General features: G+C 49.2%; 1 protein-coding gene across 1 annotated transcript; it reads left to right on the top strand.

Annotated features, from left to right (window-relative positions):
- Window positions 1–4,675: 4,675 nt before the first annotated feature.
- LOC308592686 (prostaglandin D2 receptor-like) lies at window positions 4,676–25,086 on the top strand (the record flags this gene model as incomplete). Its single annotated transcript, XM_081204296.1, has 3 exons — window positions 4,676–4,792; window positions 5,050–6,192; window positions 23,889–25,086. 3 exons carry the CDS (start codon window positions 4,676–4,678, stop codon window positions 24,120–24,122), a joined length of 1,494 nt encoding a protein of 497 aa, XP_081060422.1. The 3' UTR covers window positions 24,123–25,086.
- Window positions 25,087–25,822: the final 736 nt, after the last annotated feature.

Here is a 25,822-nt window from a genome sequence, read left to right as displayed (position 1 = left end):
CGTGCTCCGGCGGCGCAGCAGCAGCAGGAGCATAGGCGCCGACTCCATGGGGCCTGAGGGGGCTCGAGCCCCCTCAAAAAAATTTTTGGGGGGGCTCAGCCCCCCCAATAATCTCGGGCGCCCTTCCAGCAGAGCGCCGCCGCCGTCCCCCGCCTCCTCCCCACCTGCTCCTTCGCCAGCCAGCCAGCCAGCCGCGCGCCCTAATCGGAGAGCCCCGGCCGTCCCCCGCGAGATTAGGGAATCCCCGGGGGGCGGGGGCTCCTGCCTCGCTGCTTCGCAGCACCATCGCCACTGCCAAGGCACTGCCGGAAATCCCGCGAGAACAGGGGAATCCCGACTGGCCACACCTCCCAGCCAGCCAATCGGCTGGCTGGGGGGGCGTGGCTTGCCCTATTTAGGGCCGGAGCCACTTTATTTGCATATTCATGAGCTTATTTATTATTCATGAGCTTTCCCGGGCCCCCCCAATATTTTTTATAAGTCCGCGTCCCTGAGCAGGAGGCCCCATTAGCTAAAGTGGTGCTTCAGGTTAAGAACAGTTTCAGGTTAAGAACGGACCTCTGGAACGAATTAAGTACTTAACCCGAGGTACCACTGTACCTTCTTCCAGAAGGCAGAAGCTGAAAGAGATCATTTCCGGGGTGCGCACTATCCTGCGCTATCTCTGCAGCTTTCTTATGGCACCTGGAAGCATAGATTTGATCCAAGGTGGGAAGAGTGCACCTAATTATTGTCTCCGCAGTCTTTACAACGCTGGATTGCATTGTTTTCCCCCTGACCGTGCAGCTCCCAAACCACACACAGTACTGCAGGGTCACAGGCAGAATATCCCTGTCACCACAAAATGTCACTGGGGGGACCGATTTTCGATGCTTCCGCAAGCAAGGCTCAGATTTTCCTGTACTTTCCTATAGTCACGAAGTGTCTACAAAGCCTGTCCCTGTTGAAGTCAGTAATCTTTGTTTTCCATCTGAGCTCCTAGCTCCGTGGAAAAAACAAACATGATGGATGGACAGAAGCAAATATTATGGCTCTCTGGTCACGAAGGGCTGAGGGCGCCAGCTCCTTCCAGCTCACAAGTAACCAGCCACGATCCCTTTCTTTCAGTGTGTGACAGGGGAGAGAGCTAGCTCAGGGGTTAAAACATCTGCCTTCCAAGCAAAAGGTCTTAGGTTCAGTCCCCAACATCTCCAGCAAGGGTTGGGAGAGGCTAGACTCTGTCTGGAAGCTGCTGGCAGCCAGTGCAGACAATACTGAGCTGTATAGACCAATGCTCTGATTCAGTAAAATGAATATTAGACTCAAAGTCTCTGAAAGTCTTTAAATGAAGAGAGATACCAAACTTTGTACGATGAAAGATAAGCTGTGAAGCTTTGTATTGTTTTTAACACTCGATTGGAAGCCGCCCAGAGTGGCTGGGGAAACTCAGCCGGATGGGTGGGGCATAAACAATAAATTATTATTATTATTATTATTATTATTATTATTATTATTATTATTATTTCAGCAAATATAATGTCCAACACTCACTGGAAGGGCAGATTGTGAAGCTGAGGCTCCAATACTTTGGCCACCTCATGAGAAGAGAAGACTCCCTGGAAAAGACCCTGATGCTGGGAAAGATGGAGGGCACAAGGAGAAGGGGACGACAGAGGACGAGAAGGTGGGACAGTGTTCTCGAAGCTACCAGCATGAGTTTGACCAAGCTGTGGGAGGCAGTGGAAGACAGGAGTGCCTGGCGTGCTCTGGTCCATGGGGTCACGAAGAGTCGGACACGACTAAACGACTAAACAACAACAACAATGTCCAACACTGAACAGAGATTCCGGATACTGACTGCTGTTTCGTAGATCTTCATCGGCATGGTGGGAGAATACAGAATTGTTTCATGAACCCATCTTATTTCGAATGAATATATGTGAATGGAAATATCAAATGCTGTGGAGCAGGGGTCATGTGATACTGTGATAAAAGACAGCTTCCTCTATTCTGAAATCAACATCCCAACCAGTGGACAGGAAGACATGGTGGTGAGCTTCCTGAAACCCTGGATGACCACTGCTCCAAACTTCAGAGATTTCAGAGAATCGTAGAATGGTAGAGTTGGAAGGGACCCTGAGGGTCATCTAGTCCAGCCCACTGCAATGCAGGAATCACAACTGAAGAATCCCTGGCAGGTGGCTACTCAACCGGCCTCCAATGCTGGAGAGTCAACCAGCTTCCAAGGGAGTCCATTCCACTGTTGAACAGCTCTTACTGTCAGAAGGTTCATCCTGATGTTTAGCTTTGGAATCTCCTTTCTTGTAACTTGAAGGTCTTACATTCTGGAGCAGGAGAAAACAAGATTGCTCCATCTTCCATCTGACAGCCTCTGAGATATTTGTAGTTAGCTATCCTATCTCCTCTCAGTCTCCTCTTTTCCAGGCTAAACATATCCAGCTCCTTCAAGAGCTCCTCACAAGGCTTGGTTTCCCAGACCCTTGATCATCTTGGTCGCCCTCCTCTGCACACGTTCCAGCTTGTCGACATCCTTCTTAAATTGTGACGCCCAGAACTGGACACAGTATTCCAGGTGTGGTCTGACCAAGGCAGAATAGAGTGGGACTATTACTTCCCTTGACCTGGACGCTATACTTCTCTTGATGCAGCCTAGAATAGTGTTAGCTTTGTTTTTGCTGCTGCATCACACTGTTGACTCATGTCCAGCTTGGGGTCCACCAAGACCCCTAGATCCTTTTCACATGTACTGCTGTCCCCCATCCTATATGTGTGCATCTGGTTCTTCCTAAGTGCAGAACCTTATGTTTGGCCTATTGAAGTTTTTAATGTTTGATGTCCTATTGTTTTAATTTGTTGGAAGCTGCCCAGAGTGGCTAGGGGAACCCAGTCAGATGGGTGGCATATAATTATTATAAGTGCTTTCTTTTCCCCTTAAAAAAATGTTTAGGGGTACTCTCATTTTCCTACTCATATTGAAATACTGCCTCTCAATGAGGCCAGACTTAGATTCACAAAATGTTTAGGGGTATGCGTACCCCTGTATACCCCCCAGAAAAAAGCACTGATGATGATCATTATTATTTCATCATCATAATCATGAGTGATATTACAGCAACTAGAGGAAGGGGGTCAGATTTAGGTTTGATGAGGCCCTAAGCTACTGAAGGTCATGGGGCCCTTTATATTTCCAGCTGTCCTTTGTCAACAACAAATTGTCAATGTTTTTTGTGTTGAATATATGCTAGATGGTAATTGATGGACCAAATAGGTCCATACACAACACAAAACACTAATGCTGTATGTAGGTTTTATTTTATTTGTTTTTTATCTTATATTTTGGAAATGTACATCCAGTTTTTTTCCCCTTTAATTTTTTGGGCTATAGCTTGTTTAGCTTATACAGTGGTACCTCAGGTTAAGTACTTAATTCGTTCCAGAGGTCCGTACTTAACCTGAAACTGTTCTTAACCTGAAGCACCACTTTAACTAATGGGGCCTCCTGCTGCAGCCGTGCCGCCGGAGCACGATTTCTGTTCTCATCCTGAAGCAAAGTTCTTAACCTGAAGCACTATTTCTGGGTTAGCGGAGTCTGTAACATGAAGTGTATGTAACCTGAAGCGTATGTAACCTGAGGTACCACTGTACATAAGGTTCCACTGGGGTTGAGGGCTTAGAAGGCCAACAAAACCTGCAAGTTCACTGGTCTTGCCAATGCTGTGGCTTCCCTCCTGTCAAAGGCCAGCTTCCCAGGTAAGCTTGGACAGACATCCAGTTCTGGGCACCACAATTCAAGAAGGACACTGACAAACTGGAACATGTCCAGAGGAGGGCAACCAAAATGGTCAAAGGCCTGGAAACGATGCCTTATGAGGAACGGCTAAGGGAGCTGGGCATGTTTAGCCTGGAGAAGAGGAGGTTAAGGGGTGATATGATAGCCATGTTCAAAGATATAAAAGGATGTCACATAGAGGAGGGAGAAAGGTTGTTTTCTGCTGCTCCAGAGAAGCGGACACGGAGCAATGGATCCAAACTACAAGAAAGAAGATTCCACCTAAACATTAGGAAGAACTTCCTGACAGTAAGAGCTGTTCGACAGTAGAATTTGCTGCCAAGGAGTGTGGTGGAGTCTCCTGCTTTGGAGGTCTTTAAGCAGAGGCTTGACAACCATATGTCAGGAGTGCTCTGATGGTGTTTCCTGCTTGGCAGGGGGTTGGACTCGATGGCCCTTGTGGTCTCTTCCAACTCTATGATTCTACGATTGATTGATCCCTCCCTCCCCTCGACTTCTGCAGTGCTGGAACTTTACCTGGGGAGATAGGAAGATGCTTTTGGTTCATCTTCCAGTGGGCTGACCTTCCTGAGGGGCAGGTTCCTTCAATCCTACCTGGAGAGGCCTGAGGGTGAACTTTGGACTTCCTGCATTCAAAGCAGATACTCTCCCGGTCACCTATGACCCTTCCCCCTCAAAGAACCAGTTTTTGCAAAGCCTCCCTATCTGGTCACCTGAGGGCAATTCATACCATGAAGCTGCCTTATTCTGAGTCAGACCCTTATCTAGCTGCGCCTTACGTGCTCTGAATGGCAGCGGCTCTCCGGGGTTTTGGACAGGGCCTTACCTGGAGTGGAGATGCTGCCAGCCAGGGACTGAACCCGGGACCTTCTGCACGCAAAGCAGATGCCCTGCCGCACTGCCGTCCTATGCGCCTTTGACTGGCGAAATCCCCCCACCCAAAACACCCTGAAGTGGATCCCTTTTTCCGAGTTACTGCTGCAAATCCGGACGGAAGTGGCGGTGAGGCAAGTGAGGACGGGCAGAGTGCCTCTGGGCATGTGCAGTGCGCCCTTGTCGCAGGCAACCTTTCGGCAGGACCACTGTACCCAACCTATTACCCTTCTCGGCGCTGCAAGTGAGGGTTTCTGGGGCAGAGGAGGTGCCTTGCTAGGCAACCCTAAGCCCCAGCACCTCTCCTTTCCCCGACCCTTTGCCGCCTGCCGTCTATAAAAGGACTCCATCGCTCTCCCTTGCTCCCGCCCGCCCCCTTCCCACAGACAGCCGCGATTCCTTCCCGGCTCCCCGTGGGAACAAACGGCCCCTTCTCCGCCCTCCCGGCGAGGGCAGCGCTTCCTTCTCTTAGCCCCCGCCCCGTCTGCGGGAGGCCGTCCACCCCCCTGCCCACCCTCCCCGCCCCGCGCCCCTTCATAGGCACGGCTCGCCCCGCCGCGCCGCCCCACACGCGTCCCGCCCTGCCCGCCCCGTCGAGGCGCACGCTCTCGCCCGCCGCCGGCTCCATGGACGGCGGCGGCGCTTACCGCTGCCGCGCCAACCGGCACCTGGAGGGCGGCCAGTCGGCGCTGCCGGGCTCGCTGCTCTTCGCGGCCGGCCTGCTGGGCAACGTGTTGGCGCTGGGGATCCTGTGGCAGCACCAACTCCGCGCGCGGCTGCAGCGCGCCGGCGGCTGGGGGCGCCCAAGGGCGTCCGCCTTCTACCTCCTGGTCAGCGCCTTGGCCGCCACCGACCTGCTGGGCAAGTGCCTGCTCAGCCCCATCGTCCTGGCTGCCTATGCGCGCAACCGCAGCCTGAGCGAGCTCTGGCCGCCGCCAGCAACTGCCGTCGGGGAAGACGCAGTCGCCGACGCTGGAGACGAGAACCCCGGGAGCCTGTGCCAGCTGTTCGCCTTCCTGATGGCTTTCTTCGGCCTGGCGCCCACCATGCTGCTACTAGCCATGGCCCTGGAGTGCTGCCTGTCGCTGGGACACCCCTACTTTTACCAGCGCCACACCAGCCGGCGCCTGGGCGCGCTGCTAACCGTCGCGGCGGGCGCGCTGTGCGCCCTCTTCTGCGCCCTGCCGCTGCTGGGCTTCGGTGCCATCGTGCAGTACTGCCCGGGCACCTGGTGCTTCATCCGCATGGCCGGCGGCGGGCGGGCCTACTCGGTGCTCTACGCCAGCCTCCTGGGCGCGCTGGGACTCGCCATCGGGCTCTGCAACCTGGTCAGCATGCGCAGCCTCTACCGCATGGCGCGCCGGCAACCCCCGCGAAGGAGCCAGCCGGCCGGAGCGCACGGAAGCGGCGGTGGCCCCGGCGCCCCGTCGACAGCGCCTCCCGGCGCCGGCCGCACAGAGGAGCTGGGCCAGCTGGTCTTGCTAGCTCTCATGACCGCCCTCTTCACCATCTGCTCCCTGCCCATGATCGTAAGTAACGCTACGAGGGGGGGACGGGAGAGCTGTGCGCCTTGGAGAGGCCCTGGCCGTCGAGGGAAACGCCCCGTCGGAAGGCGCGCTCTGTGCGCCCAGAGGGAATAATCATCATCATCATCATCATCAGTGGCGTAGCGTGGGGGGTGCAGAGGGGGCCGGCCACACCGGGCGCAACATCTGGGGGTTAGGGTTAGGGGGCGCAAATCCACGGGTTAGGGGGTGCAAATTACTTGCCTTGCCCCAGGTGCTGACAACCCACCCTACGCCACTAATAATAATAATAATAATAACAACAACAATAATAATAATATTTCTACCCTGCCCATCTGGCTGGATTTCCCCAGCCACTCTGGGCGGCTTCCAACAAAAGATTAAAAATACATTAAAACATCAGTCATTCAAAACTTCCCTAAACAGGGCTGCCTTCAGATGTCTTCTAAACGTCAGATAGTTGTTTATTTCCTTGACATCCGATGGGAGGGTGTTCCACAGGGCCTCTCCAGGGAACCTCCAGCCATAGGAGCCAACTCCGAGGGACTGAGGGGGCTTTGCCCCCCAAATAATATATTTGAGGGGGTCAGGGGCCCCCAAAGTTGACTGGCATTCAAATGGTTTGTGTGCACCACATTATGTGATGAATTATGTGGGGCAGGGCTTACCTGGGCTACCACAATATTTAATTCAAGTTGGCGCTCCTGCCTCCAGCATTTTGGTCCTTGGTGGGGGGCAGCCTTCCCCCGGCTGTGTATGTCTAGATGCCTAGAGAGCATGGAGTAGGTATCTCAAGTACCACATTGCCATGTGCCTCTCAAAGGCACCCCTGGCATCCGCAGCTGGAGCTGAGAAAGACTTGGGGTGAGAGGAAGACCAGAGGGTCTCCTTGTGCCAGCCAGCCGTGGGCCAGGCTGAACCCAGCATCTTGTGGGGCCTGAGACAGAAGAGAGATGGTCCACCCCCTTTTGCAAACACTTTCTGCCAGAACACTGCCATGGTCACACTTGCAGGTAAAGATAAAGGTAAAGGGACCCCTGACCATTAGGTCCAATTGTGGCCGACTCTGGGGTTGCGGCGCTCATCTCGCTTTATTGGCCGAGGGAGCCGGCGTACAGCTTCTGGGTCATGTGGCCAGCAGGACTAAGCCCCTTCTGGCGAACCAGAGCAGCGCACGGAAATGCTGTTTACCTTCCCGCCGGAGCAGTTCCTATTTATCTACTTGCACTTTGACGTGCTTTCAAACTGCTAGGTTGGCAGGAGCAGGGACCGAGCAACGGGAGCTCACTCCGTTGTGGGGATTCGAACCTCCGACCTTCTGATCTGCAAGTCCCCTGCGCCACCCGCGTTTCTTGCAGGTAGATAGATTTAAAAACTAAACTGAGGACTGTGTGAAATTAGGTCGGGAGACACAGAATCGTCTCAGTGCTATTTTTTCTATTTTTATTTTTGGTGGACTGATGTGGATTTTGCTGTTTGTAGTGATATTACTGTTACCACCGTTATATTCTCATTTTTTACTTTGCTTCTCATTGTGTATTCTTTGTGGGACACCTTGAGATTTTGTTAGAAAGGTGCTGAAGAAATTTAATAAAACTAACAACAGTAACAATAAATTAGCACACTTAATAATAATAATAATAATAATAATAATAATAATAATTTATTATTTATACCCCGCCCATCTGGCTGAGTTTCCCCAGCCACTCTGGGCGGCTCCCAATCAGATGTTAAAAACAGTACAGCATTAAATATTTGAAAAATAATAATATTAAGGACACCCGAAGAGCCTGCAGGATGAGGCCAATGGCCCGTCTGGTCCAGAATTCTGTTCTCCCAGTGGCCAACAAGATTCCTGTTGGAAACCCGCAAGCAGAACTTCAGCAGAAAACCCCGGTTGTGGTTCCCTGCAACTGGTAGACTGCCACCCAGAGTGGAGGTTCCACCCTTTTAGTCTTGCCTGCAGGGGCACAGATGCCATACACCAGGCATAGGCAAACTCAGCCCTCCAGATGTTTTTGGGACTACAATTCCCATCATCCCTGCCCACTGTTCCTGTTAGCTATAGGGTTGATGGGAGTTGTAGTCCCAAAACATCTGGAGGGCCGAGTTGGCCCCTGCCTGCCACACACGATGATCTGCGCACCTGATTAGAAGAGGGCCGGCGACTTCTGCTAGCAAACGTGTCTTTTCCATGTTTCATGCCTCCCTGAACAGTTTTAGCTCTAATCTCCCTTTTGCATCTCTTTGATAACTGCGCACCTTCCTGTCCCTTCTGCTGAAGCCCTCGCAGATTGCTTAATTTAACAGAAAACAGAGCCTGGGCCATAGCAGGACTGCGGTGATAAATGATCTAGCAGCTATTAACTCAGGCTGGAATTGTTTTAGGAAAGGGGGGGGGAAATCACAGCAGGCAGAGATCTTACGCCGGCTGCTCCCTGGAGGCAGAATTCTGAAAGAGGGGGGCTTCACACAAGGCGGGTTGGATTCTCCTTTCTAACATCCTCATTGGCCTGGCCAAAATATCCGTGACATATGCTTGCTTTCACTTTTGGGGGTGACAGTTTGGCGTCTGTTTTCCATCCACGTTGCAATCAATCTCTAGAACAAATTGGTTAGAGATAATGGCCCGGCGGTTGAGGGTGTTTTCTGCAGCATGTTCTTGACACAAGAATAGTTCATTAGCGGAGGATTTATCTCGCTTTGGTTTGGTCCGTGTCTCTTTCCCTAATCATGCCCCGTTATTGCTGCCTAGGAGGGCCACAGTGCATGCAAAAGAAGCAAAGAAAATGAAACAGAACGTTTGTGGTATAAAAAAAATTACAGGATTTCAGCAGGAAGATATGCACCGACTGGGAATGAAGCAGCGTGATCAACCCCCAAGCTTTTGCAGGTGCAACCGGCGTTGAAATCGTGATCACGTGTGACCTCCCTGATAGCATCGTGACCACAAATCATCATGCATGTGCATTCAAAAGGACGTCTGGCTGTTTTTCACATCCCAGATTAGCTCAGCAGCAGTCTCCCAACCTGAGGTTTTGCAGCTTTCCCTGCGGCAGATGTTGTTGGGTTTAAGGGCTTTAGAAAAACAGGGTGTATATAAGATACTCCAGGCTTTTAAATAGCTATTCGCCTAATAAGGGGGGGAGGAGAAAATGCTAAAAGTATCGCTTTACGTTTTGTAGTGTGTGCAGTTTGAGCTCAGTTTATAATCAAGTTACAAAGAGAAAATTTGAAATGGAGGCTGCAGGAGTGGACGCGCTAGGGAGTAAGTCACATGCATGCATTACTAAGGGGCAGGGGACTTTTGCATTCACTTCTGGGCAAGAATATGGGGGCCACATGCCGGTAGTGAGCAGAGCTGAAACTGAGAGAGGGGGACACAAGAAATGCCAAATTCACCCCTTGCAGTAGGCTACTTTCTACAGAAACCAACACAACCCCTCTCTGTCATTTGTAGAAGATTTTGTAGAATCGTGGAGTTGGAAGGGACCACGAGGGTCATCTAGTCCAGCCCCCAGCAGTGCAGGAATCTTTTGCCCAACGTGGGGCAAATGCCAACAGATTTTGAAACGGTGCAAAATGTAGGCTCCTCTCCCGGTCTCTGATCCACCTGCCCTTTCTTTCTCCCTAGCTTTCTGAAATGACTCGCGTTCTCTTGCAGCAATGACTGAGACTAAAGGAGAATTTGATCAGGTCGCTTTAACTTCCCCCCGCTGCCCCACCAGAGAACAGAAGCATATATCTCCCAAGCCCCATAACCATTGCCCCGTAAGTCACACCCCAACCCTGCTATGGGACATCACAGCGGACCTTGACTGCGCCCTCGCTGTTGTGGCTAAGGGCTCTGAGCCCTGCACTGGTTTTCTTGAGAATCATCACATCACACCTCTCTGAGATTAGCACAAGAGCAGGGATGGAAAGAACAGCTGCCCTCTGCGGTGTTTGGACGTGGGAAGCGGTTCTGGGTAACAGAAAAGGCTCGCCGCTGTTCTCTCTTGGTTAAGCTGCAAAACATTCCGGCTGTGCTTTCGGAGCACCGATAATGACAAGTCTCAGATTTATCGGATTCTTTGCGGCTTGCTGCGAGTCAAAAGCTGCTAACTAATTGATTTCTGGAACGGGACGGCGAGGGAACACTGACTAATGTTGATGCATTTGAGAACTTGCTTTGGTTACTTGCACACAGTCGGGAGAATGTTTCGCGCTGCCGGCCAACAGCATCCATTTTTTAGCCAACACGCACGGCATGTCTGGAACAGAGCAAAGAAGATTAAGACAGATCTCTGGTCATCAAGGCAGCCCTGCTGAGTCTGACAAAAGAGACCATCAACTCCAATATCCTGCTTGCAGCAGAGATGATGTGCAGGACCCACAAAGCAAGGCAGCTTGAAGAGAGCAGCCTTCTCCTCCCGTAGCAGTGGCTTACCTGTGGTCCTTGCCTGGTGCGCTTTGCGGGCAGGATGAGGCCTCAGTTAGGAAAGCCAGTTCGCAATCTAGTTGTGTAGCCCTGCCATGTGTGGTTAACGGGCTTTGAGGCCGGCACATCTAGCCATGAGAGACAAGGCTGAACAAATGAGCATAGAATCATAGAATCGTAAAGTTGGAAGGGACCCCTAAGGGTCATCCAGTCCAGCCCCCTGCAATGCAGAAATCTCAACAAGATCATCCATGACCAAATATCATCTCAATCGAAGCATCCCTGACAGAAGGCCATTCAACCTCTGCTTAGAAACCTCCAAGGAAGGAGAGTCCACAACTTCCAGAGGGAGACTGTTCCACTGTTGAACAGCTCTTACTGTCAGAAAGTTCTTCCTTTCTGTTTAGTCAGAATCAGTGCCAGATTTACTTATAAGCTAGGGCTTGCCAATCAGAAGGTTGGCGGTTCAAATCCCTGCGACGGGGTGAGCTCCCGTTGCTCAGTCCCTGCTCCTGCCAACCTAGCAGTTCGAAAGCACATCAAAGTGCAAGTAGATAAATAGGTACTGTTCCATTAGGTCCAGTCGTGACCGACTCTGGGTTTGCGGCGCTCATCCCACTTTATTGACCAAGGGAGCCAACGTACAGCTTCCGGGTCATGTGGCCAGCATGACTAAGCCGCCTCTGGCGAACTAGAGCAGCGCACAAAAACACCGTTTACCTTCCCGCCGGAGTGGTACCTATTTATCTACTTGCACTTTTGGGCGTGCTTTCGAACTGCTAGGTTGTCAGGAGCAGGGACTGAGCAACGGGAGCTCACCCCATCACAGGGATTCGAACCACCGACCTTCAGATTGGCAAGTTCTAGGTTCTGTGGTTTAACCCACAGCGCCACCCACGTTCACATTTATTACAGTGCTTTCAGCATTCAGAGCCTTTGGTGTACATTATCACAGGAGTCCTCCCTATAGACCTGCAAATTAGGCCCATATTTACCCCGGGGAGACTGAACTCCTTCACTTTACAGAAGACAGTCTTCTGTTTGACAATCAATCTCTCTTCCCTGTGAACTGTAGTTCTGGGAGGGGAAAAAGGGCGTCCTAACAGCTTAACAAACTACAGCTCCCAGGATTCTTTGGGGAAAGCCATGGCTGTTTCAAGTGATATAAGAGCATTTTAATTGTGTGGTGTCCCGGGGTCTATTTAAAGTTAAACAACTCTGAGAAGGGAGATCTGCAGAGACATTGGAGTTACCCATCAAAAGTTAGCAACTGTTAGCAGATCAAGGAAGTCAACTCGCCACAGGCTTTCCCACCAGCGTAAAATGTACTGTATAGCAAAGGCTACCAGCCACAATGGCTGGGCTCTGTGCACCACAGCGGGAAGTCATTCTGGGTACCAGTTTTTGGAAAGCACAGGAAGGAGGAAAACTCTCTGCTTGCTGGTTTTCCGCAACCATCTGGTTGGCCCCTGTGAGAACAGGATCCTGGAACAAAAGGGCCATTCGCCTGATCTAACAGGGATCACCTGATCCAACAGGCCCAGAGCCGAGGAATCCAGCTGTTCTGAGGGTGGGGTGCACGGCTGGCTCCAATGCCAGCACTTTCTAAGTCTGTTCCACTGTCAAACTGGGAACCAGGCAGAGGGCCTCTCGGTGGTGGCGCCCACCCTGTGGAACACCCTCCCACCAGATGTCAAGGAAATAAACAACTTTTTGACTTTTAGAAGACATCTGAAGGCAGCCCCGTTTAGGGAAGTTTTTAATGTCTGGTGTTTTGCCGTGTTTTTAATACAGTGGAACCTCGGTTTCCCAGTGTCTCAGAAGCCAAACATTTCAGTTTTCGAACGCCAAAAACCCGGAAGTAATTGCTTCCATTTTCGAACGCGCCTCACAAGTTGAACGGCTTCTGAGACGTGTTTCTCAATTTTCTCCATTGAATTTGCCAACAGCCCATCGAGCCTCAGTTGTCTAACATTTCGGAAGTTGAACAGTCTTCCGGAACGGATTACGTTCAACAACCCAGGTACCGCTGTATTCTGTTGGGAGTTGCCCAGAGTGGCAGGGGAAACCCAGCCAGATGGGCAGGGTATAAATAATAAATTGTTGTTGTTGTTGTTTGTACTGATGTTGAGTCAGGATCTCCTTTCTTGTAACGTGAATCCACTGATTTGAGTCCAACCCTCCAGAGCAGGAGAAAACAAGCTTTCTCCATCCTCCATGTGACAGGCCATCAGAAGGTGACTATCCTTTCTCCTCCCAGTCTCCTCTTTTCCAGGCTAAACCTCCCCAACTCCCTCAACCGTTAAGGTGTTGTTTCCAGGCCCCGGGTCATCTTGGTTGCCCTTCTCTGAATTATGTTCCAGCTTGTAAATGTTATTGTTGTTGTTTAGTCATTTAGTCGTGTCCAACTCTTCGTGACCCCCTGGACCAGAGCGCGCCAGGCTCTCCTGTCTTCCACTGCCTCCCGCAGTTTGGTCAAACTCATGCTGGTAGCTTCGAGAACACTGTCCCACCATCTCGTCCTCTGTTGTCCCCCTCTCCTTGTGCCCTCCATCTTTCCCAACATCAGGGTCTTTCCCAGGGAGTCTTCTCTTCTCATGAGGTGGCCAAAGTCTTGGAGCCTCAGCTTCAGGATCTGTCCTTCCAGGGAGCACTCAGGGCTGATTTCCTTAAGAATGGATGCGTTTGATCTTCTTGCAGTCCATGGGACTCTCAAGAGTCTCCTCCAGCTTGTAAATAGTCAACTTAAATTTAGATTTCTCTGCCCATATTTCACATTTGGCCACCACAGCAGGGTTAGGGGTGAGAACCATCTGGTCTGCCAGCCTGCCCCCCCCCCACTTTAAAGGACATTTTCTCAAGGAGACAGAAGAAGGAAGTCAATGTTAGCGAAAGTGTCTTTTCAGAACTGAACGTTGAGAGTACAGTGGCCCAGGAACAGCAGGAACCCTGTTAACGCGAGAAATGGATGTTTGCCAACCGGCGTAAAAGTCTTCAGGCTTGGCCGGATTTGGTGCCAGATCTGATTCATCTGGCAGATTGCCAAATGCAGGCCAGTTTCTAGAGCCAGAACGGCTATTTTTGAGCTGCTGACCCCATTCTGAAGCTGCCCTTTCCTGTCTTCTCCTAGGCAAGGTTCAAGGCTCTTGGGTCAATTGGCAAGGCCCTTCCCAACTTGGGACCAGGATATCTCAAGGGATGCTTGATCGAGGGAGTCCCTGTCGGTGGTCCCCAGTGGCCCCGATCCACCAGCAGCTAGGTTTGAAAGAGGATTTACACAGAACAAAAGAAATTATCGTGAAAATCCCTGAAACGAGAAGTAATTGACTATAGAATAACAAAAATTTAAGAGAATAGGGCTATTCAAGAGAATAGGGCTATGTTTAAAGTCATTGAGGTTTTCATACCTTCTTTGTAAACTCGAGGAAGCATTTTCAGCCCTGCTCTTGAGCTTGTTGGATATCACTTAAAATCTTATCATTTCTTTATTTCCTTCTGAGGAAACTGATTAGTTCAGTGAAACGAGTTTTGTAGCCGGCATCTCGTTAAGTCTTTGTTTAATTCTAGTTGATTTTTTTATTTAACCTGAGGTACCACTTTATCTAATTTTGCCTCCCACTGCCGCCGCACGATTTCTGTTCTGATCTGATGCAAAGTTCTTAACCCGAGGTACTATTTCTGGGTTAGCGGAGTCTGTAACCTGAAGCGTCTGTAACCCGAGGTACCACTGTAGTACATTTACAGTCATACCTCATGTTACGTCCGCTTCATGTTACATTCTTTCAGGTTACGTCCTGCGGCGACCCGGAAGTACCGGAAAGGGTTACTTCTGGGTTTCGCCGCTCTCACTTGTGCAGAAGCACAAAATGATGTCATGCGTATGCGCAGAAGCGATGAATTGCAACCCATGCGTGCGCAGACCTACCACTGCAGGCTGCATTCTTTTCATGCTGCAAACAGGCTTCCGGAACGGATACCGTTCGCAACCAGAGGTACCACTGTATATATAAAACAAAGGTGGCATTTTTTCATCTCCGCCAAGCTAAGCAGTTGGCTCCTTACCTCTCCTGCCCTGACCTAGCCAGTGTGATCCACGCGGCGGTCACCTCCAGACTGGATTATTGTAACTCACTCTACGTGGGGCTGCCCTTGAGACTGACCCAGAAACTCCAGCGGGTTCAGAATGCCTTGGCAAGACTCCTTACGGGGTCCTCGCTGCGAGATCACATTCACCCGGTACTATACCAGCTGCACTGGCTCCCGGTGGAGTACAGGATCAGGTTCAAGGTGCTGGTTTTAACCTTCAAAGCCCTATACGGCCTAGGACCCTCGTACCTTCGGGACCACCTCTCCTGGTATGTCCCACAGAGGACCTTACGGTCTTCAAACAAAAACATCTTGAAGGTCCCAGGCCACAGGGAGGTTAGGCTGGCCTCAACCAGAGCCAGGGCCTTTTCGGTCGTGGCCCCAGCCTGGTGGAACATTCTGCCACAAGAGACTAGGGCCCTGCGGGACTTGACATCTTTCCGCAGGGCCTGCAAGATGGAGCTGTTCCACCAGGGCACAGCCTGACCCCCTCCTCTGGCAATCCTCACAGAACTCTAGCCCAATGGTTGCCATTAATTTGATTTGAACTGATTTTAGAATGAAATGATTTTAGAATGTTGTATTATTTTACTGTTATTAGCCGCTCTGAGCCCGGCTTCAGCTGGGGAGGGCGGGATATAAATAAATTATTGTTGTTGTTGTTGTTATCTCACCTTCTTTCCTCTGAAAAACTCAAGGTGGCATACATAATACCCTTCTTTCTCCCCACGTTGTCTGCACAACAACCCTGAGAGGTAGGCTAGGCTAAAAGCAGCCGATTGACCTCCCAGGGTCACCTAGTGCAGTGTTTCCCAACCTTTTTTGGGCAAAGGCACACTTGTTTGATGAAAAAAATCTCGAGGCACACCACCATTACAGCCCCGTGACGTCAGCGCGCAGCGTCACGCCGGGAGGGACGCACGAAAGTGTAAGTTTCAATTTTTTTCCCTCCCCCTTGCCGGGGAACCTCCAAGCTTTGGGGGTGGGGGGGAGGAGGCAGCAAAGCGAGGCAGGAAGGAGAGTGCGGCTTGGCTGGGTAAGCTTTGGCAGGGGCAGGGAATGAGAGCCGCGAGGCGGGCGCTGCAGACGGAGGCGCTGCCCGCCGAGCTCGCAGGCAGCCAGGCAGGCAGACGGCGAGAGCCCCGCGCTGGGCGGCCTCTCCTCGCCGCCGCCGCCCCGCCTCTCGCCGCCCGACTCGCCCGCCTCCCTCCAGGCAACATCTCGCGGCACACCAGGCAACATCTCGCGGCACACTAGTGTGCCGCGGAACAGTGGTTGGGAAACACTGACCTAGTGAGTATTTAACCCTTGTCTCCAAGGTCCTAGCCCAGCAATCTTAACAGCAGTGGCTCTGCAGTGTCTGGTTGCTGTTTTTTAAAACAGTTTTAACTGATTGTTATCTTGAATTATAACCAGCCTTTGAAGCTGAGATCTTTCCGAGAACAGCATCTGCAATGGAATTGTTTTGGAGATGTTTCACTGCATGTTGTCTGGCGCCCTGGCCTCCTTTGAGACAAAGGGAGGCATTCAAATTTACTAAATAAATAAACGGTATATACATTGTGGAAATCAATGCAAGAAACTTGTGTCCTCCTGGAGAAACATTACTGGGAGGAGGGAACAAGAGTCCTTGGAAAATACCGTGGTATTTTCTCAAATTTAATCCGTTCCGGAAGTCCGCACCAAATCAAAGTGTTCCAAAACCAAAGCGCGCTTTCCCATAGGAAGTAATGCAAAACGGATTAATCCGTTCCAGACTTTTAAAAACAACCCCTAAAACAGCAATTAACATGGATTTTACTATGTAACGAGACCATTGATCCATAAAATGAAAGCAATAATCAACTTACTATAAAATAAATAAGACAGTATTGTAGATGATAAAAAATTAAATTAATTTTTTTCCTTACCTGCACTGATGACAGTCATTGTTTGGATGGGGGGCTTGTATCCATTTCTGCAGTCACACAATCAATCAGTAGCTGAACTGGGTTCCACACAGTCAGAAAAACATATTAACCGAGAAAGCCTCAAAAACAAAAACACAAAATAAATAGCAAAAACAAAAGCGCCAAACTTCATCCGTTCCAGAAGTCCGTTTGACTTCCAAAATGTTTGAAAACCAAGGTGCAGCTTCTGATTGGTGCAAGTGCCCCGGAAACAATAGCCAACAGCTGCATTGGGCGTTCAGCTTCCGAAAAAACATTCAAAAACCGGAACACTTACTTCTGGGTTTTCAGCGTTTGAGAACCAAGGCACCACTGTACCGTGAGTTCAAAATGTGGCTACCAGGTTGCTGAGGGGATGTTGGAATTCCCTGCGGGGTGCTAAGAGGCAGGGGGCTTTGGAGGTATAAATGACCATGAGACTTTGAAAAACTGGTTTCCTTGGATCAAGTTAATTGGTTAATTTTGTTGATTTCATAGAACTCCAGGGACACCCAGGGGTTATCTAGTCCAACCATCTGCAAAGCAGGAACCGCAGCTGAATCACCAGGCTGTGCACTGCGATGGAGAGCCAAGCCAAGGTGCAGGGAATCGTTTCCCTTCCCGCCACCCCCCTTGCCCCACCTTCCTCCACCCAACCAAATACAGTGGTACCTTGGTTCTCAAACATTCATATAGATACAAAAAGTCCTTGCGCTCAATACTATTTCCCAAATGGTGTTTCCAGAGGTATCTCAGTAATGGATACAAAGTTCTGACTTTCTCTCAGGTCTAACTACTAAATTCCATGGGCGTTTGAAACATTGTCTTATCTCGCACGTATAAGTTTGTTTTTTCTACCTTTTATTCCTGTATCTTTCCCGTTCTCATTTACTCAGTAGATTTTCTAATATGCTGATTCACTCATCACGCTTTTACCATGCGCCATTTTCTCCGCCAGTGTCGGATTTCCTTAACTTCCCAATCCTTAAAACAGAACCTCCTTTTGCTTTTGTAAAAAGGTAAAGGGACCCCTGAGTGTTAGGTCCAGTCGTGACCGACTCTGGGGTTGCGGCGCTCATCTCGCTTTATTGGCCGAGGGAGCCGGTGTACAGCTTCTGGGTCATGTGGCCAGCATGACTAAGCCGCTTCTGGCAAACCAGAGCAGTGCTCGGAAACGCCATTTACCTTCCCGCCAGAGTGGTACCTATTTATCTACTCGCACTTTTTGGCAACTGATTGACTGGTTGTGTGACTGCAGTACATTATTGCTTTCATTTTATGGATTGGCGGTCTTCTTAGATAGTAAAATTCATGTTAAATTGCTGTTTTAGGGGTTGTTTTTAAAAGTCTGGAACGGATGAAACCCTTTTGCATTCCTTTCTATGGGAAAGCGTGCCTTGGTTTTGGAACGCTTTGGTTTTGGAATGGACTTCCGGAACGGATTAAGTTTGAGAACCAAGGTACCACTGTAACAGTTGTGGGAACTAAAATAAGGGCTGTTTCAGGCGCCATAAGACAGCAGATAGGCCCTGAGATCTTCAGATGGAGGGTGGCATACAAATTTAATAAAATAAATAAAAACAGAATCACAAAACTGTCAACTAGGTGGGGCTTCCGTTGTGCTTGACCCAGAAGCTGTGGCTAGGGCAGGCTGCTGCAACCCGATTGCTGGCAGGAGCGAGGGCTTGCCAACAGATAACACCTGTACTTGGAGGTCTGCACCAGTTGCTAATTTTCTACCAGGCTGAGTTCAAGGTTTTAGGAAAGTCCTTAGCAACTTGGGACCAGTTTACCTGGGAGATTGCTGCACCTCTTATGTGCCAGTCGGGCTGAATCGGTCTGCGGTACTGGTGCTGTTACCAGTGCCACACAATACACTTTCTGCATTTGCAGGAACTTCATCTTTTTGTGCACTTTGGAACTCCCTGCCTCATGATACCAGGCAGGCGCCTCCGCTGTGCTCTTTCTGGTGCCTGCTAAAAGCATTTGGGAACCGCAGATCCGGAAAAGGGACTATCTGCTTATCGGCCTGTCCGAAGAGGTGGTATATATTAGCAGAGCCTTAACTACAGTATAAGCATCTTCAGCTTTTTGTTGTCTTGTGTCAGATCTCTTAGCCGGAAAGCAGTTTGGGGGAGTTTTTACAGGACCGCTGCAGTTACATTGTTTTTGGAAAGCTGTTAAATGCCTGCGGAGAACCAGAGCCTCACGTGGACATTCTGAGCCCTTTTAAGGCCAGGATTCTAAAGAGAGGAGGTTGGAGGTTGTCAAGGGGTTATTGGAGACATTTTTGAGAAGAGCAAATGTTGAGGTTGGTGCGTCAGAGGCCAGCCTTGGCCAAGTTCAAGGGTGGCTGTAACGCCCGCGGAGCCACTGCTTCCTTAGTTCCACGAACTCATCCCCAATGCCGCCCCCACAAAAGGCATTATTTAGAATAGTGGTTTGCATGACCCAGTAAAGACGATAATAAGGCAACAAAATTGAAAATGGTGACAGTTAATTTCACATCTATTCCAAATCCCACTACAGTGGTACCTTGGTTCTCAAACTTAATCCGTTCCAGAAGTCCGTTCCAAAACCAAGGCGTGCTTTCTCATAGAAAGCAATGCAAAACAGATTAATCCGTTCCAGACTTTTAAAAACAACCCCTAAAACAGCAATTTAACATGAATTTTGCTATCCAACAAGACCAAGGATCCATGAAATGAAAGCAATAATGTACTGCAGTCACACAATCAGTCAACCAGTAGCTGAACTGGGTTCCACACAGTCACAAAAACAAAATGAAAAAGAGCCGCCAAAATGAATAGCAAAAACAGACAGACCTCAGTGTTAACACTCAAAATGGAAGTGTGGCACTCAAATCGGAAGCGTAACACTCAAAACAGAGCACATTTGGCTTCCGGAAAAAGTTCGCAAACTGAAACACTTACTTCCGGGTTTGCAGTGTTTGGCTTCCAAGTTGTTTGAGTACCAAGGCATCTAAGTACCAAGGTCCCACTGTACTTAGATATATAGCAGGATGACCCTCCTGGAACGAACGCAGGGAGACTTGGAGCCAATTCTCATGTTCCAGAAAAGCACCTGAGAAGCACTTTAGACTGCAAGTGTGCATATGAAAATAGGGATGTCCAATATAATAATAATAATAATAATAATAATAATAATAATAATAATAATAATAATGTTTTTATGTACTGAGTTGAATAGGATCCAAAATGCAGCAGTCTGATTGGTCCTAGAACAATAGGATTCAGAATGCAGCAGTCTGATTGGTCCTAGAACAATAGGATTCAGAATGCAGCAGTCTGATTGGTCCTAGAACAATAGGATTCAGAATGCAGCAGTCTGATTGGTCCTAGAACAATAGGATCCAGAATGCAGCAGTCTGATTGGTCCTAGAACAATAGGATCCAGAATGCAGCAGTCTGATTGGTTCTAGAACAATAGGATTCAGAATGCAGCAATCTGATTGGTCCTAGAACAATAGGATCCAGAATGCAGCAGTCTGATTGGTCCTAGAACAATAGGATCCAGAATGCAGCAGTCTGATTGGTCCACAGGAGCCACCCAATCCAGTTCCAGGTGGAAGTGAATCCACAACCTGATTGGCCTACAGGAGAATCCCGGAATTAGCCAATCACGTGGGGCCCATTGTGTAAATAATGTATATAAAGCAGACATTCTGGGGGAACTTCCATTCCTCCTCACCACTATGAGCTGAATAAAGAGCATGAAATCCACTCTCGACTCTGAGTATATTTCAAATAATACTCTGCCCATCTGACTGGCTTGCCCCAGCCGCTCTGGGCAGCTTCCGACAAATTATAAAAACATAATAAAACATTAAACCAAACAAAAAACCTTCCCTATTCAGGGCTGCCTTCAAATGTCTTCTGATGGTGGTACGGTCTCCCTCTGGAAGCGGTGGACTCTCCTTCCTTGGAGGTTTTTAAGCAGAGGTTGGATGGCCATCTCTCAGGGATGTTTCAGTTGAGATTCCTGCATTGCAGGGGGTCAGACTAGATGACTCTGGCGGTCCCTTCCAACTCTGATTCTATGGAAGCCCCTTCAAAGAAACAGTTTTGAGACAGAACTGAGCAACCACCATCTTTATCCACAGGGGGGAGCTCTTTGCACATGCAGACGGCCGAAAAACCAAAGCAAAGGGTTGTGGGTTTTTTTGCAATTCCTGCTTACAATATTTCAGTGGCTTTTGGGATAGCAACTCTCCAGATGTTGCTATCCATTACCAGTTTATTCCATAAAATTTATACACCGTGTGGTTGTTAAAAAGCAGGCGTCCTGGTTTTCAACCTCCAAAGGTTGTACGGTATGATATACTACCTTCCCCACCACCACCCAACTTTGCTCAAGGTGGCCTGCATAATTCTCCTCCTCCTCCTCACCTTATATATATATAATTTTTTTAAATTTTCCACAATAACAAAAGCAGAATGATACACAAAAACAGAAAAAGAGAAGGGAAAAAAGGAACAATAAACAAATAAACAGTGACAACAAACTTAATTCTTCACAAATCCAACCTTTTAAACATCTTGGTTGACGTCCTCAAGTGCCTCCCTTCTGAGTTTCCTTGTAGTTAAAAGTAACAGCTTTCCAATATCATTATTAAACTAAAACAATTTCCAATTATGGTCCATCTTATTCACTTTTCTTAACATTCTAAATCCCATTTATTTAATTATAACGTAGTTTCATCCTAGGCCTATTTGTTTTCTTTCAAGTAATTTCTAATTTTTTATATGACAATATTTATTCAAACAGTCCTTAAATTTCCTCCAGTCCTCTTGAAACTCCTCTTCTTTCTGGTCGCGGATTCCCATTTCTCAACAACCCTGAGAGGTAAGTTAGGCTGAGAGGCAGCGGCTGGCCCAAGGTCACCCATGGCTGAGTGGTAGATTCGAACCCGTGTCTCCCAGGTCATACGCTCTAACCACTACACCCCCACTGCCTCTACAATGTAATGCTGAAGATGTAGCTCTCTACCCCGGCCTTTGATGGCCAAGACAGGTGTTTCTGGGGTACACCCCTTTCCCTGTGGTTTGTCTTTTAGATGAACTGTTTTTCAATACGTACCCAGTTTTAAATTGATGTAAATCTGTCCTGGGACCTGATGTTACAGAAGGGCAGGTAACCAACCAACAGGAAAGCTCAGTTGGTTAGAGCGTGGTGCTGATAATGCCAAGGTTGCAGGTTGAATCCCCGTTTGGGACATCTGCATATTCCTGCATTTCAAGGGGTTGGAATAGATTATTATTATTCTTGTTGTTGTTGTTTAGTCGTTTAGTTGTGTCCGACTCTTCGTGACCCCCTGGACCAGAGCACGCCAGGCACTCCTGTCTTCCACTGCCTCCCACAGTTTGGTCAAACTCATGCTGGTAGCTTCGAGAACACTGTCCCACCATCTCGTCCTCCGTCATCCCCTTCTCCTTGTGCCCTCCATCTTTCCCAACATCAGGGTCTTTTCCAGGGAGTCTTCTCTTCTCATGAGGTGGCCAAAGTCTTGGAGCCTCAGCTTCGGGATCTGTCCTTCCAGTGATCACTCAGGGCTGATTTCCTCAAGAATGGAGAGGTTGGATCTTCTTGCAGTCCATGGGACTCTCCAGAGTCTCCTCCAGCACCAGAATTCAAAAGCATCAGTTCTTCAGCGATCAGCCTTCTTTATGGTCCAGCTCTCGCTTCCATACGTCACTACTGGGAAAACCATAGCTTTAACTATATGGCAAGATGATGTCTCTGCTTTTTAAGATGCTGTCTAGGTTTGTCATTGTTATTCAATACGTAGTGAGTTTTAAATTGATGTAAATCTGTCCTGGGACGTGATGTTGAAGAAGGGCAGGTAATAAACGAACCAACAGGAAAGCTCAGTTGGTTAGAGCGTGGTGCTGATAATGCCAAGGTTGCAGGATGAATCCCCGTTTGGGACATCTGCATATTCCTGCATTGCAAGGGGTTGGAATAGATGATTCTAGCCCCTTCCAACTCTGAAATTCTATGCTTCTGTGAGTGTCTGGAGGCTGTTGGAGGATGGATGGCGGCTAACAGATTGAGGTTGAATCCTGACAAGACAGAAGTACTGTTCTTGGGGGACAGGGAGCAGGCTGGTGTGGAGGACTCCCTGGTCCTGAATGGGGTAACTGTGCCCCTGAAGGACCAGGTCGCAGCCTGGGAGTCATTTTGGACTCAAAGCTGTCCATGGAGGCACAGGTTAAATCTGTGTCCAGGGCGGCTGTCTACCAGCTCCATCTGGTACGCAGGATGAGACCCTCCCTGCCCATGGATTGTCTGGCCAGAGTGGTGCAGGCTCTAGTTATCTCCCACTTGGACTACTGCAATGTGCTCTAAGTGGGGCTACCTTTGAAGGTGACCAGGAAACTGCAACTAATCCAGAATGTGGCAGCTAGACTGGTGACTGGAAGACCACATAACATCGGTCTTGAAAGACCAACATAGGCTCCCAGTAAGTTTCTGAGCAGAATTCAAAGTGTTGGTGTTGACCTTTAAAGCCCTAAACAGCCTCGGCCCAGTATAACTGAAGGAGTGTCTCCACCCCCATCATTCTGCCCAGACAGAAAGCTGAGGGCCTTCTGGCGGTTCCCTCGCTGCAAGAAGCCAAGCTACAGGGAACCAGGTAGAGGGCCTTCTTGGTGGTGGCGCCCACTCTGTGGAACGCCCTCCCACCAGATGTCAAAGAGAAAAACAACTACAGTGGTACCTCGCAAGACGAATGCCTCGCAAGACAAAAAACTCGCTAGACGAAAGGTTTTTTCGTCCGCGATTTGCCTCGCAAGACGAATTTCCCTATGGGCTTGCTTCGCAAGACGAAAACGTCTTGCGACTTTGTTAAGCCGTTTAAACCGTGCTTCGCAAGACGGAAAATTCGCTAGACGGCAAAAATTGCGGAACGAATTAATTTCGTCTTGCGGGGCACCACTGTACCAGACTTTTAGAAGACATCTGAAGGCAGCCCTGTTCAGGGAAGCTTTTAATGTTTGATGCATTACGGTATTTTAATATTTTGTTGGAAGCTGCCCAGATTGGCTGGGGAAGCCCAGCCAAATGGGCAGGGTATAAATAATAAATTATTATTGTTGTTGTTGTTGTTGTTATTATTATTATTATTATTATTATTATTATTATTATTATTATTATTATTCTATGAAGTAGTAGTCACAATAATACTCAGCCACCTCAATCTGCCGCAAGTGAGTTTTTCAACCTGTCTCCCTCCCCTCCCACAGGTCCGTGCTTACGTCGGCGCATTTGCCCCCGATTTCGACGAGAAGGCGGACCTCACCGCCCTGCGCTTCTTCTCCGTGAACTCCATTGTGGACCCCTGGGTCTTCATTATTTTCCGGACATCCCTCTTCCGCAGTTGCCTCCACCGGGTTTCGAGGAGGCTGAGCTCAAAAAGGTCCACAGACTCTCAGCTGCTAGAAACTTGGGAGCGGAAAGGATCCGATCGTCTGCAGTGAGGCATTTCTGCCTTCTGAGGAGCTGGTACTGGAGGGGGTCCAGCTGGACTTCCCCCATCCTCCATTCCGGCCCTGTAAATCATCCATAGTCCAAGGAACAGGACGACAAGCAAACATTTTCCCTGGTCAGAAAGAAGCAGCTGGCTTAAGCTGCATGGTTAACCTCTGGAACTCATGCCCACTGGAGACAGCAATGACCACCAGCCTGGGTGACTTTGAAAGAAGACTGGACAAATTTGTGGAAGAGAGGGCTTGCAATGGCTATTAGCCAGGACTGCTAGGCTCTGCCTCTACTGCAATGCTTCTGAATAACAGTTGATGGAAACCGCAGGAAGGTCTTGTGTTCGAATCCTGCTTATCGGATTCCCATTGGGGCATCTAGTTGGCCAATGTAAGAACCAGACGCTTGCTGGACTAGATGGGCCATTGGCCTAATCCAGCGGGGTCTTCTTGGGTTTTTAATGTAGTGACTTCACCACCATTCATGGTTTCTGTTCTTTTAAGATGGGTGAAAAATCCAAGAAGCAGTCACCAAATTTGGGGGGGACACGGACATTGCACCCCCGGCTGATCAAAGGTACTAGGCGGTTTGCGTACTGCCTGCAGGTATCAGCCACTTGTGGGCAGGCCTGAAAAGTTAAAGAGAGAGGAGTCCGCTCTCTCCCACCTTGCAAGGACTTTCCTGCCAGGTCTCCTGGAGACCATGGTTGCTCGCCAGTGGTGAGCAGGCGAGTTGGCTGGCCTGATAGGAGAATCGCATAGCCACGTGGATATGTGCTGCTGTCTCAAAAGGGCAAATTCCCCTTGTATTTCTGCCCACAGGCCTGTGAGGAGACAGAAATCCGGAATGACCACCTTGATCATTCCCAGTAGAGCGGATGTGCGGCTGTCATTGGAGTAGTATGTACCATATTTTTCGCCCCATAAGATGCACCTGACCATAAGAGGCACCTAGTTTTTAGAGGAGGAAAACAAGAAAAAAAATATTCTGAATACAACAGTGGATGTATGATTTTTGTGGTGCATGCTGTGGCCACAGACATGTGATCTGATGGTGAATTTGGGGTGACCCAATGCAAAAATACTGAGGATTCATGTGGATCTGTGCTTTGTAACCACATTTTTGTACCATTGCAGCCCCAGGAAACAGTGGGTGTGTGATTTTTTTGGTGCAGGCTGTAGCCATGGACATGCTATGTGATCTGATGGTGAATTTGGGGTGACCCAATGCAAAAATCCTGAGGATCCACGGGCTTTTACCTCCCCCCTCCCAGGCAGCCTCTAGCATCCCTTATCTCTCTCCCGATCACTTACCGATCAGCTGTTTCCTTTCAACACTCCCTTCCCTCTTATTTGCCTTGGTGTCTTTTCCTTAGCTGGAGCAGTTTTTTGCTCCTCCTTTTCTTCTAATTTCTCTCCTTATTGCTTTAGTCTTCCTGTTTCCCCCCTTTGCAAGTTTGCTGTCTTTACCTCCCCCGTCCCAGGCAGCCTCCTTTATCTCTAGCGTCCCTTATCTCTCTCCATGATCGGCAAACGATCAGCGGCTTTGTTTCAACACCCCCTTCCCTCTTTCAAAAAAAAAAAGAGCATGATCTGTTTTTCGCCCATAGGCGCCGACTCCATGGGGCCTGAGGGGGCTCGAGCCCCCTCAAAAAAATTTTTTGGGGGGCTCAGCCCCCCCAATAATCTCGGGCGGGCGC

Source organism: Podarcis bocagei (genome assembly GCF_964188305.1).
Source record: "Podarcis bocagei genome assembly, chromosome: 1".
In the NCBI taxonomy this organism is placed as follows: domain Eukaryota; kingdom Metazoa; phylum Chordata; class Lepidosauria; order Squamata; family Lacertidae; genus Podarcis; species Podarcis bocagei.
The sequence above is the reverse complement of the archived record's forward strand: the minus strand, read 5'-3'. Positions and strand labels throughout refer to the sequence as shown.